This window comes from Dermacentor silvarum, chromosome 6, assembly GCF_013339745.2.
Source record: "Dermacentor silvarum isolate Dsil-2018 chromosome 6, BIME_Dsil_1.4, whole genome shotgun sequence".
In the NCBI taxonomy this organism is placed as follows: domain Eukaryota; kingdom Metazoa; phylum Arthropoda; class Arachnida; order Ixodida; family Ixodidae; genus Dermacentor; species Dermacentor silvarum.
In genome coordinates this window covers 146,525,873-146,544,353 of record NC_051159.1, presented here as the reverse complement: position 1 = coordinate 146,544,353, position 18,481 = coordinate 146,525,873, and the positions used below count along the sequence as shown (strand labels likewise).

General features: G+C 46.2%; 1 protein-coding gene across 1 annotated transcript; it reads left to right on the top strand.

Annotated features, from left to right (window-relative positions):
* Window positions 1-95: 95 nt before the first annotated feature.
* On the top strand, window positions 96-11,222 carry LOC119456160 (acetylcholinesterase). Its single transcript, XM_037717786.2, has 3 exons — window positions 96-358; window positions 8,124-9,623; window positions 11,038-11,222. Exons 2-3 carry the CDS (start codon window positions 8,134-8,136, stop codon window positions 11,183-11,185), a joined length of 1,638 nt encoding a protein of 545 aa, XP_037573714.1. The 5' UTR covers window positions 96-358; window positions 8,124-8,133; the 3' UTR covers window positions 11,186-11,222.
* The last annotated feature ends 7,259 nt before the right edge of the window (window positions 11,223-18,481 follow it).

Below are 18,481 nucleotides of genomic sequence, written 5' to 3'. Positions count from 1 at the left end.
ATATTGGCTTTTCCTGTTTTTGAGCTCCGACCTTGACGGCATCGTATAAATACGAAATAACGACGCCGATCGTGAAGATACGAGTGATCGTTGCCGTGTGCAAACACGAGGCCGCACGCATTGCGACGAACGTGCCTTGCATGTAGTTCGAAACCTATTAAGTTGTACTGCAGCGTAGAGGCGTCATCTATACTGCTTTCCCACGTCACATCCGTCCTCGTCGGCTGCGGCGTCACTTTCTTGTCAGCTGCTCGCGCAGGGAGAGCTCGCACCGAGAGAGTGGCGCGGAAAGAGTCGTGGGGAGTGGCTATCTGCTTTCCACGGCGCCAGACAAACTACGCTCTGCACCCCGACTCAGGTAAGACTTTGTCGTCCTCACAGATACCATCTTTTAGGTGTGCATATGTCACGTACTGTTTGTTCATGAATACTGCTATAGATGCGATTACATGTCTGCACATTCTAAGCTGGTGAAAGACGGAATATGCGTGCCATGTATTAGCTCCGCCTTAAATACGTCGTGCATTGATCGCACCCATAACACATTTCACGAGCGAGTTAAAAGATTAACATATGCTGGCTTCCCAAATTTAACGATATCGAGTTTCAAAATTAATGGAAATCGGGGGGGGGGGGGGGGGGGGGGCTTAATTTTTGTTACCTTCAACCGCTTTTACTGTATACAGATCATGAAGCCATGAAAAAGTTCCTTAGCTTTTTTGTCCGTTGACTTCATGTAGTTATAAATCATATCGAGCATGTGCCAGAGTGTTATATGACAGTTAACAGCAAATGTTCTTCAGCAGCAAGGTGCACCATACTATGAATGTGTTTATACATCTTCACGCTGGTTAATATTTTTGGTGCCTTTTTATTTATTTATTTATTTATTTATTTATTTATTTATTTATTTTTTTATTTATTTATTTATTTTTATTTTTTTTTGTCAGACCACGAGGAGCAGACGTGGCACTTAACAGTGCCAACCACTCATGCCGTAAAAGAAACAGAGTTGCATATTGACACAAGGTGCATTCAAATCACGTGCGACAGCCGGCTCCCTGCGCCCGTCCAGTTGTTACGGCTACGTGCGAAAGATAGCAGCAGCGAAGCGGGAAACACGTGCTGACAAGGCACGTGCGATCGGAACAAGGTGTCATCAGCGCGGGGCACGAGGAAAAGAGTACTTCTTCTTTCTGTTGTTTTACGTGCCAAAACCAGTTCTGATTATGAGGCACACCGCATAGTGGAGGGCTCCGCATTAATTTTGACCACCTGGGGTTCTTCAACGTGCACTACAACGCAAGCACACTGGTGTCTTTGCATTTCGCCTACATCGAAATGCGGCCGCCGCGGTCGGGATTCGATCCCGCCACCTCGTGCTCAGCAGCGCAACGCCTTAGCTGACTGAGCCACCGCGGCGGGTAGGAAAAGAAGACGTGTGCACGGAACTCTTGTGAGAAGACTGTGTATGTTGGAGCGAGACTGTCGCTTAGCTGTTTAACGGGCACAAGTTCGCCCAACGTAAACTAATTAAAGTGCCGTCACTCAACTGTGTGTTACCATATTCGCAAAAAGCTCTTACGCTGAAATTGTTCGTACGAACAAATTCCTGCCAATCCTAATGCCTGACACATTATTACCGATGGTGGCCGGCCAATGGCAAAGAGAATTTACGAACGAAGAACTTTGTGAACTTTGACCCGAGCTGCTTGCACCTCCGACAGCATGAAGAAAGTGGCGCTGATCCCATATCTTTACAAAATCATCGCATTAAAAATGTAGCTTGTAGACATGGCATCAATGGTAGTTTGTGCAGTGCAGGAGTTAACCTTGATGTGCCCTGCAGTTTGGAAGGCGCGTCGAAGCTCGTGGTATTATGACTGCAGTGCTTCTCTTTTGTTCGCGCTTCCATCTTCAGATAAGGTTGTCACGCTCGCCGCACAAATAGCGCGTTTCACAACAATGAAGTAGATTGCCTTCCGGGCCTCGGTGCTGGTCGTCCGTTCCTCGACTACCGGCGGTCGTTCTATGGCCGAATACGTAACAGTGGCCAGCCACAACGTAGTAGTGTCCTTCGCCTTGTTTACTGGCGTATTTGCCGTCGATTTTGGTTAAAGCTTAGTTGTAAGTTAGCGCTTGTGGTATCCTAATGTGTTTCTCTGTTTTCGTCGGTCGTTCTCGCGTTTAACTTTGGAAATGGCAACAATAGTGTGTGTGACGGGCATCCGTGAGCCGAAATTTACATTTCAAATAAATGAAACGGCATTGTACCTACGAATGTGCATTAGACACATTCTTCTTTTTTTCACGGAAAGCTATAATTTTACTCTGTAATCAAGCTTTTTTTCATTATTCTAGAAATTGCACTACCTTATCGCTTTGTCATGGTCAATTGATAATTCTAGAATTCAATTCAAACAGACCGTCACAGTACGTTTCACTATAAACAAGCCTACCTCAACCAAAAAAAAACGACAAAGATATCCCTTCGGAAACATTCACCATGAAAATAAGCAAGTCCTATATTTTTACTATTGCTAGTCAGTACCAGAGGAAATACGTCTCCATTGTGCACGGACCCAGTCAAGCCTTTTTAGGCTTTTTGTCCATGCTCCAAACATCTTAGAGATGTTGAATAAAGCTGAATTGAATTGAATTGAATTAAAGAATACTAACTCTAAGTGTTCTGTCCACGTTCAAGAAAGAAGCAGCAGTGAACTTATGCAATCCTTGACGTTCTAGATCTTATTTTTAACAGCAAAGCTGTTCTAGCTAAATGTAAAAAGTGCTGCCTGCTGCCGCAAAAGCTCGCCGAGCTATGACGTCACTGCGTTGCCTAGCAACCACGTCGCGGATCGGCGTGTGCCTCGCCTCCTCTCCATGCCGTTCACATGTTACCTTGACATGGGACGTTAAGGAGAGGAAAGGAGAGAATTCGCGCGATGCGCGCAATGCTCGGGAGAGGGAAAGAGGAAATGAGAGCGAGAAAGAGAGAGAAAGAAATTGTAGCAGCACCAAGGAGGCAACGCGCAGAGCTGCTGCCGACGCCGCCCGCGTTGCCTAGCCGCGCATGCGCCGAAGCAGTAGTGATGACGTCACCTCGCGTTGCCTAGTAACCACCAGCGCAGGTGCGCGCTCGCTTCGCCCGACAAAGACACGGCTCCACCGAGCACCCGCCAGCTGCGCGATACTGCGCATGCGCCATGACGTCATCCTGGCGTGTCGTCTGCTGCGCGTCGCCCGTACAGGCGCTCCCAGAATAATTCGGAACGCAACACACGCGGCCGCTGGCCGGCGGAGCGCGCCCATGGAAAAAGTAGTACCATGGTCTGCGTGTGCGCGGTCTCCCTAGTGAGCAAGGTTGGCACCCTATAGTTCATCTAGTTGGTGTTGCGCTGCTCCAAAACGGTAGCCCTAGGTGCCCCTTAACGTTTTGTCAAGGGGGGGCTGGGCCGGTTGTGTGTGTGACAAGCTGTGTCTGCGCATGCACGCGCGTTGGAGCATAAGCGCTCGTGTCTGCATGTTCGGGTTCTTGGGCGTTTTTTTTTTCATTTTTATGTGGGCCGTATTTATGATTTGCTCAAAATATTTATGGTAGGTGACCATGACTAGCGCTGGCAAAGGGCGGCGTTTCCGTCTGATGCAACTGTGATGATATCGGCGGCTCGATTGATAAAGAGACACGAACATATTTAAACAAGGACGGCTACGCGAATTCCGCCCTATTCCAATCGAGGCATCATGCCGAAAAGAGTGCCGATGGATGTGTGGAGAAATATAATTAAGCTCAGTTGACAAGGCATACCTCAACGTCAGATATGCCGCCTCACAGGAAAGTCTATAAGTGCGGTCAACCGAATAATCCAAGCATACAGGGACGAAGATGGCCGACTCAAAGATGCAGCACGATCGGAACGACACCGATGCACGTCGGAAAAGTCCGACCTTCTCATTGTTGCTGCAGCCGTTGCCGATCCTTTTCAGACCGCCCACCAGATCAAGACAGCCCTCAACTTGCAAGCCAGTGAGGAAACAATTAGAAGGCGCATGCGAGAGGCTGGTCTTCGTGGATTTGTCGCGGCACAAAAGCCAAACCTTACGGAGCGTCAAAAACGCCGGCGCCTTGAGTTTGCCAGGGCATATGAGCGCTGGACGACTGAAGAATGGAAGGAAGTAATATTCTCAGATGAATCGACATTTTCATCTAGATGGGATTAAGAGCGCCGCGTATGGAGACCATACAACTGCAGGTATTTTGCTTTTCTTTCTGATCTTTTAAGCACAAATTCTTCGGACTCGCAAAAGGTATTTTATCTGAAAAGACCATTATCTATCCCCTTCTTTTCGTGTAGATACGAGCCTGGGTATGTTTCCGAGATCTACAGCAGCGGCCGCTGTGCTGTCAACGTCTGGGGAGCAATTAGCAAAGAGGGCCTCGGTCCGCTAATCCGACTCTCGCCATCGTTCACAGCTGAAGCTTAGAGCAAAATTCTGGACTACCGCATACTGCCATACGCTGTGGATGGGCCATTTAAAGATGGCTGCTACTTCTTCCAAGAAGACCTGAGCCCGGTGCACACCGCCAGAGCTGCGGAAAATTTTCTTCAAGAACGTTGTGTTCGCGTTCTTGACTGGCCTCCGAGAGGTGCAGACTTCAATGTTATGGAGAACGTGTGGGGCACGATGAAGGAAAGTTTATCCAAGCAGAATCTGGGAGGTGCCAGTGCCGACGAGCTCTGGCTCGCCATAACGCGCGAGTGGAAGCGCCTTGGTGAGAGGAGGGATTTCGTAGATGCGCTCTACGAGTCAATTCCACGCCGCCTACAAGCTGCGCTTCGCGTGAACGGCGCATTCGCGAGATATTGATAGCGGAACATGCCAACCGCTTTAGACGAAACACAGTTTCGTTTCAATTCATTTTGTTTTCCATTGAAAAAATAAACCCAGTGTTCTTTCTGTTATTAAGATTTACTATGTTCTCCGTACTACTTTTTTTTTTTGCATTCAGCTCACACAGCCTACACTTGATTATCATTGTATATTCCCTCTGAGCAAAAGAAAATGAGTATGAAAATGAGTATCTACGCCAACAAACGCCGACACGCGATCACTACATGATACGCGCTACCAATGGTCCGGATTCCGTGATTGATTTGCGCACAATATATGCGAACCATGGAACGTGGTGCACAAATAAATGACTGGAGTCGTGAAGAGTTTATTAGAGTGCCGTTTGCATGAAGTAACTTCCTGTGAGTGAAATTGGCCTTGATGAAAGTGCCGCGCTATTTCATTTTGTAAACTCTTTTATTGCCACTAACGCAGACACACCCGTTAAGGGAGGGGTCATGTGATAGTGGAAATTGTCCTCGTATTACGAAGCTAGTAGTAACACGGATCGGGAGATAATTTAATAAGCACTAATACTTCACAGGACAAGCTAACATGGTTGAAAAATAAGGCAGCGATGCCATTGTAGCCAAGCCGCTTCACCAGCACGTAATCACGCAAAGCATTGCTATCTCCCAGACGGGATGCAGATCATGGCGAGAATACGCTGCAAGGAATCCACAAGCCTTTATTTATAGATTATGGTGCATGCTGTGCTACAGACATTCATTGCACAATGCTAAAGGGCACCTAGCGCTACCTTTTTGGAGCAAGACAACGCCAATCTAGATGCACTAGGGAGCAAAACTTGCTCGCTAGGGAGACCGCGCATACCCAGATCTTGCCTGTATTTATCCGCCGGCGCGCTCCGCCGACGAGCAGCTGCGTGTCCGGCGTTTCGAATTATTCGGGGAGCACCTGTACACTGTGCATAGCTTTCGCCCAGTGTGCATGCGCTTGGCCTCGGAGTTTGCCATAAAAATTAGCAGTGGCTTAGCTCGGCTATGCCAGGATATACGTAGCGTGAGCTAAGTCGGCCACATCGTTCAGAACCGGTAGACCGGGTGGCATGAGCGGGTAACGATACCCATTCGTAACGCTAAAGAGTGGAATCTTCTGCTTAACGACAAAGTTCTTGCATGTTGTACAAACCCGCGCCACGGTTTCACCCCACTCAGGCGGCGCCGCTAAACTCAACGTTTCACGCATGGCACTACTTACCGGCGTCAAGTCTTTTATGTGCCACAATCTTTCACACACGTCGCACACATATCCAAACGGATTGTTTACGAAGTCCGTCTCGAAGGTCCGAGTCGCACTGGCGCTTTCGCTAAGTTTCACCGTATAGTCAGTCAATCGGCGAGCCTTGACGTCATCGACGGTGTCTTGTTGTTGCTGCTGCAGAGATGGTCGGGCACGTCGCGCAGCCTCCTGGCGATGCCGCTTTGCTAGACGTTCCTCCCTTTGCTCGGGTGTCTCTGCAGCACGTTTAGCCTCCTTCTGTTCGTTCTTCCTACGCTCAACCGCTAATTGCTAGGCAACTACTTCGGAATCCGATGAGTTAAGCTTCTCCGCTCTTCTGCGCCACTGAGAAGCAATTTCGCTCTCCTTCTCCATGGCTATACCACACGGGCAAACGCCCAGCGCAAACGATCAAACGCGCAGCGCAAACGCCGGGCAAACGCCCGGCGCGCCAGCTGTGGACCGTGTGACTTCATTGCTCCTCGCGCATGCGCAGCACGGCTCTCCAGGAGCCACGCGAAACTGCTCAACCTCGGCCAGTGTAGCTCACCTACAAAAGGGGCTGCGCCTAGTCGTGTCAATTTTCGCTAGATATCGAGAGGCTAGCCTCCAACGCGTTCGGCGTCGGCAAGCAACAGCGTTCTTGGCACTGTGCCAACCTCGGTTAGCCTGCCTGCGTTTGTGGCATGCCAGGAACGCTGTCTCTCGTAGGCGCCGACACGTCCAGCGCTAGTCACGCGAAATGTCGCGAAAGGAAGGTACCTCTGAGAATGATCGCTCGAGATTACCTTCCCTACATGCGTAGTTAAGTTGAACCAAGTTAAGATCTAGCAGCAACCAAGTTAATACCTAGCAGTAGCAGCCAGTAATACTTGAGGATCGACAGTTTCGCTGCGTGCCTAAGCTTTGCACGAGCACGACCGAGTGCAAGCTTGCCCTTTTTTTTTTTTTCATCATAGTTTGCATCCGTCGCTGTGGCTAAGAAGTCATGGCCGTTCTGCTGCCGGAAACAAAATTAACTAAGTTAAATAAATTATGGGGTTTCACGTGACAGAACCATGATTTCATTATACGAGACACGCCGTAGTGAGGGACTCCCGATTAATTTTGACTACAAGGGGTTCTTTAACGTGCATCCAACACACGGTATACGGGCATTTTAGGTGCGAAGCACCTAATGCGCTCGGGCTGTCGGCGTCTCCTGTCGTCGCCTTCACGGTAAGCAAGTGGCACGCGCTCCTGTCTCCTGCCGTCGTCACGGTGAGCAAGCGGTGCCGAACGTCCCCCGTGCCGCGCTACCGCGTTTGTCGTCGTCGTCGTCGTCGTCTTCTACAGCTGTCTGCTTTGTCGCTCATCATTCCAGCGTAAAATTTCAATTCTCTTCTGCCGTCGTAATGAGGAGGCCGCGTTTACGGGGTTATGAGCCATTGCTTAAGGCAGTAGGAGCCCACTAGCGGTGCATCAATGCATGCTTCGTACCTCCCCTATAGGTTTCACGATAGTGGAGCTGCATTTCGCCCAATGGGTCATTTGACACTTACGCATAAAATTTCATTCACCGCTCACATTGAGCATACGACTTAACTCGTGCTAACTGTAATAACTAATAAAAACTAAAACAGTAAGAAAGGCGTCCATAAGTTTGTCTCAATGAGTTTTTTTTTTTCGGCATTTCACCCCCATCGAAATGCGGCCGCCGCGGTCGGGATTCGATCCCGCGCCCTCGGGCTTATTAGCGCAACGTCATAGCCACTACGCCATCACGGCGTATGCCGAAACAAAAGCGGCCGTGCAATTTTCCGGAGCGGCGGCCGCATTGAGTTGGAGATGTTTCTTGCGCGTTAATGAAACCCAGGGAGACAAATTATTTCCTGAGCTCCCCACTACAGTTTTTCTAATGAACACTAGTTGCTTTAGGACGGTAAACCTCATCAATCGATCGACTAATTTATCAACAAATAAATCTCAATTTTTTGTGTTACTTGCAGTGCAACAACAATGTGGGTTGGCTTAGCGCTACCTTTCGCCGCATGCTGTGTGGTGTTTGGCAGCGCTGAAGACGTGCAAGATGTCATCCACACAACTTCCGGAGATGCCAGAGGAATCATTCGCACGACGACGACTGGTCGAGCACTAGCCTTCCTGGGAATACCTTTCGCCGAACCACCACTCGGAGCACATCGCTTCAAGAAACCGACGCCTAAGAAAGCCTGGCAAGGTGTGCTGAACGCTACCTCGCTGCCGCCGCTGTGTCCCCAGATTCCTGCTCGCATCAACAGCTACTTCGCAATAACAGCAGCGGATCCTGTTTCTGAGGACTGCCTCTTTCTCAATATCTTCACACCGGTTAGAAATGGGTCCCCGCTTAGGCCCGTCGTCGTGTACATTCACGGAGGAGCATTTACAGTGGGAGGAATCGCCATGAAGATATTCGACGCGTCCGAACTCGCTGTGCGAGGAGACATCGTCGTTGTCACCATCGCCTACCGACTGGGACCACTAGGGTTTCTGAACTTGGGCACCGAAGACGCACCGGGCAACATGGGCCTCTACGACCAGCAACTTGCGCTGCGATGGGTCAAGGACAACGCCCGTTCTTTCGGCGGTGATCAGGACGTGATAACCGCAATGGGTCAGAGTGCCGGAGCCATCTCGGTCGGCATCCATCTCTTGTCACCAAGTAGCGCGGGTCTCTTCCAGCGCGCCTTCATGCAAAGTGGCAGCCCGTTCATCAGGGCCTTCGTGAGCAGCCCAGCCCAGGCGAGAACCAGAGCGGGCTTGCTCGCAGACTACCTCGAGTGCAAGGAAAGGGACTCGCGTGAGCTCTCCGTAACGAAGGTCGTCTCCTGCTTACGATCTAAAGACGTGGGTGATATACTGAGAGCCGCGGAAAGTTTCAATACAGTCGGATTGGACGGATTCTTTCCTATATTGGGCGATGAATTCGTGCCGAAAACTCCAGACAAAGCGCTCAAACTGGCCCCGCCGAACGCGCACGATGTCCTGGTGAGCGTTTGCGCTGCCGAGGGAGACTTTTTTATCGAGCATCTGCTTACGAACATCAATGATATCGACAACATTAACATCGTTTCGAAACGCAACATGGAAGTTTTAATGAAGTTAGTGCTAGGTGCAATCGGCATCTTCGACGCCGAACCTATCTTCGAGCGCTACTTCAGCCCAGTGACTGAAAAGAAAGGAGCCCAAGTGGTTCGCGCTGCTTCCGATCTCTTCGGGGACTTCCTGTTTGGTTGCCCCGCGCTTAGCATTGCCCGCGCACTATCAGCTGCCAATGCCTCGGTGCACGTTCTCCGCTACTCTGAGCAGCTGTCCTTCGTCGACTGGCCCGAGTGGGTTCGCCCGACGCACAGTGACGACATTGTGTTCAGCCTGGGCTCGGCTCTCAGCCTAGGCGGTCGTCCTTCGGAGGCAGACGTCAAGGCAACCGAGAACATGATAAACGTCGTCTCGACGTTCAGTCGCACGGGGTAAGGATTAAATCAGTCCTAACATTTCGCAACTACAACGCGTAAGGTAAATGGCGGTGGCGTTAGCCGCAAAATATGATGTAAACTAACTCACCGGCATAAGACGCCCTATCCAGAAAATATTCAGAGCCTGTTGCGGTGTTTATTCCGAATATCATATCTCCATCGCAATAGGAGCATTTAGTGTAATTATTATTGATTAACGCTAATGACGCTGTAAGCAGTTCTGTAATGTTGCGTAGGATTTGTTGGACGCCATCAGTACTTTTTCATATGCCTATTTTTGGCCCATCAACGGCCTTGCCTGTGTCCGTTATGGAAGCAGGAAGCAAGACCAACCTTGCCTAAGGCTTGGCAGCCATCGGTGATCGAACGCTGCCGTGGACGCCTCCGTTTGTTTATATTGTGGTTACGCTGACCATACTTACGAAAAAATGCAGTGCCTACTTACGCATGGTACATTGAACAGTGAAAAATGTTGGGTTCGCAAGCACCTTCAATTCTTCAGATAAAGCGCTTTGACTACATGACGAGCTTCAGTATACACAATCAATTGCTATTGACAGTCCTTGTGTGCATAAGCTTGTGCAGTGAGATGACTGGGACCCACATCGATGACACAGTCCATTTTAGTTAAATTATTTGTTTAAGGCTGTTATATATTCTTCCAGGTTCATGTTCTCGATACATCGCCCTTCAAACCGCGGAATATAATCTATTTCAACATCTGGTCCTTCTTTCATCACTTTTTTTATCTTTCTGGGGTTTTACGTGCCAATTTTTGTTTTTGTGTATGTACACATGGTAACAGAAACAAAAACGTGCAGACTTGCTAAGCATTACTCCTTAGGTAATGTAAATTGGAGCACTCAGTAAACTTGCCGGTTTGCAGTCTTTTAAACATGTTTTTACTATCTTCACTGTCGCTATCTTCATGTCCTGAACTTACGTTTAGCCAAAGAACCGTTCATTCTTTCCTGCTAATATTCGCTCCAGTTAAGGAGTTTTTTTAAGCTTTCATCTGCATAGCGACTTCTGGCATGTTTGCATGCTTCCTAGTGAAATGTTGCGAATGATGTACCTGGTGTCTCTTTCAGGTGACCAATGCTATCCCGGTTCTCTTTCTCTCTGTGTGATGTCGATATGCCTATATTATTATTAATCACAATAGCGAATGACACCTTCACTATGTAATCTGCGTACCAGTTTTTTCGTAAACATCATCAGCATATTGATCTTATGCAAGTTTTGTGTTCACTATAGCCGAAATGAAAAGTTATTTTCGGTGTGGGATCATCAAGCCACACCTGCCAAACTGCCCGTTTCTAGACACTCACCTCGGTGACCTTTCTGTGTAGTTCACAACATTGCCGCAATTTTAACGCTTACGGTATGCGTTCGTTGCATCTCGCAGGGTCCCAAAGACAACAGATGACACTAAATGGCCAAGATTTGATGAAAATGGCCAGTACCTGCACATGCGGAATGGAAGCAGTGTCCTGGAAAATCACTTCCTCGAATCCACGTGTGACTTGTGGCACAACCTACTACCTGATCCATAAAAGAAAGCCTGTGTGGGCATTTGATTTCATTAAACAAGCTACTATTTATGCTTCCTGAGCATGGAACTGTGAAAACATACTATTACAGCAATCGTCACAACAAACTGCTAAGCTCCTGAGGCCGGCAGACCACTGTTTGCTTCCTACAGTCAGCGGGCCTGAAAAAATAGAATTTGGAAGTGTTGTCAGCCACCTCAGCATTTGCAGCATTTTCTGCGCCAATTTTTGTTTCCCTACACATCCTTCTCCATTCCTTTTCCTTTATATTCCTTTCCCCATTGAGAGTAGCACACCAAAATACTTTTTTCTGATTAACTTCGCAGCCCTTTCCTTATGTCTTTTCTTTCTCTCTCGCTTTGACTTATACTGTTTTGTCGTTCACCCAACCTTGTGCTACGTAACTCAAGTTTATATGATTCGCATTAAATGCCTAATGTTCATATGAATGCAAGAAGTTGCATTTCCTATTCTTCTTTTCGGTTTTAATGGGAAGCATCTGACAGTAGATTTGAGATTGAGTATAATCACTTGCTAAGTAACATTTTTAGGAGCCCTCCAGATTAAAGCTAGTCCAGAATTGGGCATACTAATGCCAATTTCTAACCTTGCATATTTGCGAGCAGTCTATATGCTCTGTTTCAGCGGTGAAATTGCCTTTTCAGGCAATTTCGTCAGTGTCCAGGTTGTTATAGTTATGACGCCATAACTATCATTGTTCTTTCCAAAACATCAGTGAAGGAGCAGATGGGGAAACAGTACAGGCACACTGGACTGCTATATTAATCATTGGAAGCTTTCTAGTTATCCGAGCGCAAAAGTATGCATGTTTACGGAGGGTTGAAACAGTAACATGCCTTCAATTTTAGGCGCAATCCATCGCAAGGTCGCCGGTCAGCTATATATACACAACATCCAGAATTTCACTATAGTTTTGTGCATTGAATTCATTTTCGCTAAACAAGAATCTCTCTCTCTCTCTCTCTCTCTATATATATATATATATATATATATATATATATATATATATATATATATATATATATGGTGTCCTGGCTAGCATTAGCCAAGCTGTGTAGAGAGACATACGATTTCAAAAAACATGGTCCAATATACGATGCTAAGATTCACGGTGTTCGGTTGTCAGACCTTCGGTGACCGAACACCGTAATTCATATAACTGTACCTTACCCGCCGTGGTTGCTCAGTGGCTATGGTGTTGGGCTGCTGAGCACGAGGTCGCGGGATCGAATCCCGGCCACGGCGGCCGCATTTCGATGGGGGCGAAATGCGAAAACACCCGTGTACTTAGATTTAGGTGCACGTTAAAGAACCCCAGGTGGTCCAAATTTCCGGAGTCCCCCACTACGGCGTGCCTCATAATCAGAACTGGTTTTGGCACGTAAAACCCCATAATTTAATTTTTTTAATATAACTGTACCTTGTACCATGATATTTAATGTTGTTTTTGTTGAACAGCTTGGCTACTGTTAGCTGGGACACATGGTATATAAATAGTAGGGTTGTTTAATGGGGTGTGTGTGTGTGTGTGCGTGTGTGTGTTACCCTCTCAAATGCAGAGACGCTAAACATAAACGTGTACGCACCGATTAGTTCCATGTCCCATCAGCGCCTTCGATGGTTGCTTTTTCGTTTGTTGAGCAGGGCATCACAAGCCGCAGCTCACCGTCGACGCCGGGCGTACAGTTCAGATCGTTCTCGTCAAAACGAGGCGAACAGACTGCCGCGAAGACCCTGTTGTGCGTGGTGCCCAAATTGGAGCAACTCTTGAGCCGCTCCACCAGCTTACGCTGTGACTGTGCTGCGTGTGCCGCGCAGGCCTGTGACTTTTTAGCATCCCGTGTTTGGTCCCTCTGAAAAAACCTCCTGCGCACTTCTATGGCTATGGCGGGCTGCTGCTGAGCCCTCAGGTTATAAAATTCCGGCCATGGTGACCACATGCCAAATGGTTTTGTTTATTCTCTCTTTATATGCTCACATTCGTTGCTACCACATGTTTATCACGCGTTCACGCCTCCGGTCTCTACTGATTGTGACTTTGATCTGTACGTATCAAACACCTTGCAAACAAGCCCACAAATGCAGAGATTACCAGAATTATTGAAATTTTACAGTCAATTCATGAAACGGTATTTATCGACTTACTAACGACATTCTTTGCTGATTTTTGGTAAAATTGCAATCTTCTGGGCTTGATAATGTCGTGTTTAAGAAGCATGTAGAAACTTGGAATCAAGCGTTGCAATTATCAACGATATTCTTGAGAATTTGCTTAATGAAAGGCCGTGAGTACGGCCGACAACAAAAAAACGGGACAGAAAATACTTCACATTTTCAAAAGGCTATTCAGCAAGAGCGTTACTCTAGGATGAACAACGTCAATATCAATGGCGTCACATACACCCAAGAGGAGGAGAATTATGGGTGATAAAATTCACATGCACCCAAGAGAATTTATAGGCGATAAGATTTGATGCTCAGTGATGCGTGCTGATCTCGACGTCGTTCATCGAGTTCCCACAAAAAACCATGACATGAAAAACGTAGCCCAGTTCTGCTCATGCGCAAAAATAAAGCTGATTTCATCGACAAGGCACATAAGGCTAATTGTCACCTAAGTGATATTGGTGTGACAGCCTCTCTTGACAGTCCGGTTTTCATCAATGACCACTGGACCTTTAAAATTAAAGTGCTTTTCTGCACTGAGCTGGCCTTAAAGAATCAGCATAAATGGCAAAATTTGTGGATTAGCAAAAGTCAAATCAAGGCCAGGAAGGCTGATAAAACCAATTTCTACCACATTGCCAACGAGTCACACCTCGTGGTCATTAATTATTCAACATTCTACGACTTCCCTCACCGTACGTATAGCGACTAGAGCGTCGTCTTACGCAACAAGTGGGTTAAGTTGAGATGTAGGGCTATAATATCGCGACTTTCCCCAGAAACGTGAATTTTCTAATTTTGTTTGTTTTGGATTCCTAAACATATATATTAACTCCTCACGAAGTTTGGCTATTATCGGCGACATAGAAAAGAATAAAATTTGCTTTTTTAACACGGCAGTGACATGTGTTTCCCGTCGAAAGCACCTACGACCGCCGTTTTTAGGATGAGACCGTAGAGCCGGTGAGGAGCGTAACGAGGAGTCAATTCACTCGTTAAGAAGTTTTTTTTTCTTGCTTTCTTGTGATGAGAGACCTTTTGTTGCGAGTATTGAAAAAGTCTCATGAAATACGAAAGGAACGTACTGTTTTGGCCACAGCGAGTCCGGATCGGCTGCAAAACCGAACCCTAAGCTTGGATTGGTCGAAATGCGACTCGTGATATTCTATCTTTCCCGCCCGCGGATTTTAGAAGCCCACCATTGTTTTTGTTAATATCGGTGCACATCATCTTCGTATTGTTGCGGATTTTCCCTCTAGTTTATTGTGATCGGTATGGTGGTCGACGATGAGGCGGACCTTGCCCACCACGACGAGTTCGACGCAAAAAAAGATTTGTGACGCGAGAAAGCACCGCAAAACAACAGCAATTGCCACTGAGCAGCGTCGAGTTGAAGGAGAGGGGCTGACCTATCTAGCAGGGACATTCGATTGAGAACCGTGGGATTAAATGACATAGGATAAAATCACCTGTTTTGAAACTTTTGAATCAATTTTCCCACTTCGCACTTTGTGGACAATTCTAACTTTTAGGAAAACTATCGTATCAAAACGGCAATGACGAGAACTAAACGTTTGCAAGATTGTTTTGCTGCGGAACATTTGTGAGAAAAAAGACTACGGATGCCTTTCATTTCTAAACTGCTTCTGTCAAAAAGCTATATATTTCTGGATCACAGTAACAACAACAAAAAAACTTTCAACTGATGCGGCTTCCACAGAAAAAAAGAAGTCATAAAATTGTAAGCGGCTACCGCCTTCCTCTAATGTAGGGCGTCTGGGAGACTTTTATCCAAGACAAATTTATCTATCTTGGTAATTTTAAAGTCATAGCTTTCCTAAGGTGACACATTCGTTCGCTCAATGGGACATGCGCATAACTTTTCTTTATCAGTTCAGCTAGGATTATAAAATGCATTACATGTTCTAATGACAAGACAAAGCATCCCGTCAAAAAGGAATTATTTACATAAGCCATAACTAACGCTGATTGCTCCCATGTTATTGCTACAGGTGACCCCCAACAAGCGTTCTTAAGATTCTTATCCTTATTGTTATCATACTTTCATCTACATTCCGACAAACGGAACTGCAAGACGCAAATAGCCTCGCCTCAAAACCCTTGGATCCCTGATAAAACTACTATGAGCAATGCGCACGTGAAATAACCTCTACAAAAAAAAAGCAAATCGTTATTAAGCTACGTGCTCGTTATAAGAAATGCTGCATTTCACTTTCAGTTTCACATTTCTCTTTCCGCTCAGCTCAAGGAAGCTAAAGCCTCAGTGTTATGAAGAAAAAATACTGGAACGTGGCGCAGACTCACCGAAAAAATTTGAAATCATCCTAATATTTATCTCTACTTTGCTGTCACTTTACCTCCCCCTCCCCTCTCACCCCAGCGTAGGGTAGCAAACCGGATCTTCCCATCTGGTTAACCTCCCTGCCTTTCCCCTTTCTTCTGTCTCTCTCTACTCCAGATAGCGGTGCTATTGGTGTTTTTTTTTTTAATCACAAACTCTCGCTAGTACTAAATTCCCTTGAAGCGCCTGCCACGGTCATTTTACTTATTTCCAATCACGCCGCATGGGTTTATTTCCGGTATTAATAATGTAAACATAACCTGCGCCGGATTAGACAACATATATCATGTTCATGTAAAATTATTACGGGACCCATATTATCCCTTGTCCTTGAAATTGGTAAAGTTTAAAACGGGCACCTTTTGTCATGAACTCGAACGCATCACAATTACTCCGGTACTTAAGAAGGGTGATCATTCCTTACTGACCAACTCCGGGCCAATCGGTGTTGTTCCCTTTTTCAGTAAGGTAATCGAGAAACAAATTGAAATGCAATTGACAAAAATCCTAATGACTTTGATATTCTTTCTTCATTCGACTTTGTATTTAGTCAAGGATGTTCAACTAATCTTGCACTCATAACACTATACGACCAATTAAAGAAGGCTATTCACGATGGCACTTCTGTAGGATCAATTTTTCTACGTTCTTCTAAGGCACTCGACAGCATTAATCTAGGCACCGCAGGTGTAACACGTCCACCTTTACAATATAGTTACTTCGCAGTTACAAGATAGGTGCCAAGTTGTTAGCATTTTTGACGCTTATTCTAAATACGGTAGGACTGACACAGGTGTGTCACAGGGATCCATCCTAAGACTAATACTGTTTCTAATCTATATTATTTACTTACCCAATCGTCTTATGTCTTATGTCTGACTGTATGCTGATGATATAATTTTTAATTCTTATAGGTACCTTACAACACTAGTAAATAATCTTTATTCTGGTCTTCTTAATTTATTAAATTGATGCAGAAAGGCAGAGAGAGAGAGATACAAGAAGTAAATAATTATAATAAAACTAAATTGATTGTATTTTCTTCTAAAAATAATTGACTGCCTACATCGCGCCCGTTTCCATCATTCATCATTCCATCTTGACAAGTAAGGAATGTGCATATTTAAGTGTAATTATAGATTGTAATTTGATATATAACAGTGATGTTGCTCACATGAAAAGATTGCTGCCTTAGGGCATATGCACCCTCATTAGCGCTCCAACGTTCTTTTCACCACCTGTACGTGTTTCATTGTGCGGCTCGTTCATCCACTCTCACATTGACTACTGCATAACCTCTTGTCATGTCGACAAGTCCCTTTGTCGAAACGTTGGATCCAGCGACATTCCTTGTTCGACTACTGCTCACCACTTCATGACATCTTGGGTTAACGCTACAGGAGTCATCTATCGCCACTACAACCTAATACAATCAGGGATTCACAATAATAACGTAAATTTTGCACATTTCCGACCCCCAAAAATGCTACAAACTAATAACGCTCTCGAAAGATCTTGTCAAATATAACCTAGGCGTCTTCTTGTTCAAACTAGTAAACAGTCAAATGTTGCAGTCTTGTATCCCTAAATCTTCTCACTAACTACGCCAAAGAAACCACTGTATTTCGGCCATTTTCATTGTGTAATACACTCTTTTATTATTAAACTTCAATAAGCGCACATAATTAATCAATAACTAAGCATTTTCTGTTATGTTCCTCCAAATCAAATTATTCATTTGTTCCATCAGTTTTTTATAGGTGTACTACCAGTGTAAATATGCGTTTTAAGTCGACACTTATGAAGACCTCTTTATTATGTATTTAGGCTACTGCGTGTGAAAAATTAATGAACATGTTTTATTTCTCTATCGTTTTGTTTTTCATTTTCTTCCTTTCCCATTCACGTTCAATATTTTATATAATAGAGCTTTGTATTTCTGTGTATTGTATATTTTTGTACTTCTGGATATGTAATAGTTCGGGGTTCAATTACTGCTGCTAGTAACCATTATAACAACTATAGCATTTTCTGGGCACAGGAGGTCCCAATTTAATTTGCGACTCGGGGGCCTCCTTTTCTATTTAACTATCTGTAATAAAAAGAAATGTGGGCAGCTTGCACTAGTGGCGCAAGGCTGGAGTAAACAGCGGAGCTGGTGATCGACCTAGCTTCTTCCAGGATTAACTAGGCTTGGCTAAGCTTTGCTAGGAAATACTGAGGGCTGCTAGGCACGCTATTCCGAATCGGCTCGCCGCCGACACGCAGACTCTCGCTTGGCCGCGCGACGCGCTTCAAGATGAGCGGCTTCTTCTTCAGGTGTCCGGATCTTCTGTGGTCGTCCCATGTCAAGCCTAGATGTACTCGCCACAGAGTCAACGAGAGTTCTGCCGCCGTCGCGGCGGCTCCGAGCTTTATCTCCCCCGGTGATGTCACGACCAAGCTATGCATCCTCACTTACTGGGGCGTGGCTGGTCGAAACCTGCCGAGCGCCGCCAGAGGCGCCGGCTGCAGTCACGGACACCGCGCACGTTCGGTGCGAACGCGGGGAAACGCGGACGGCGTCGGCAGCAGCTCTGCGCGTTGCCTCGTTGTTGCTGCTACAATTTCTTTTTATCTCTCTCTCTCTCGCTCTCATTTTCTCTTTCTCTCTTACGAGTATAGCGCGCGCCGCATGCTCTCCTTCCCTCTCCTTAACGTCCCATGTCAAGGCAACATGTGCACGGCACGGAAAGGAGGCGAAGCACACG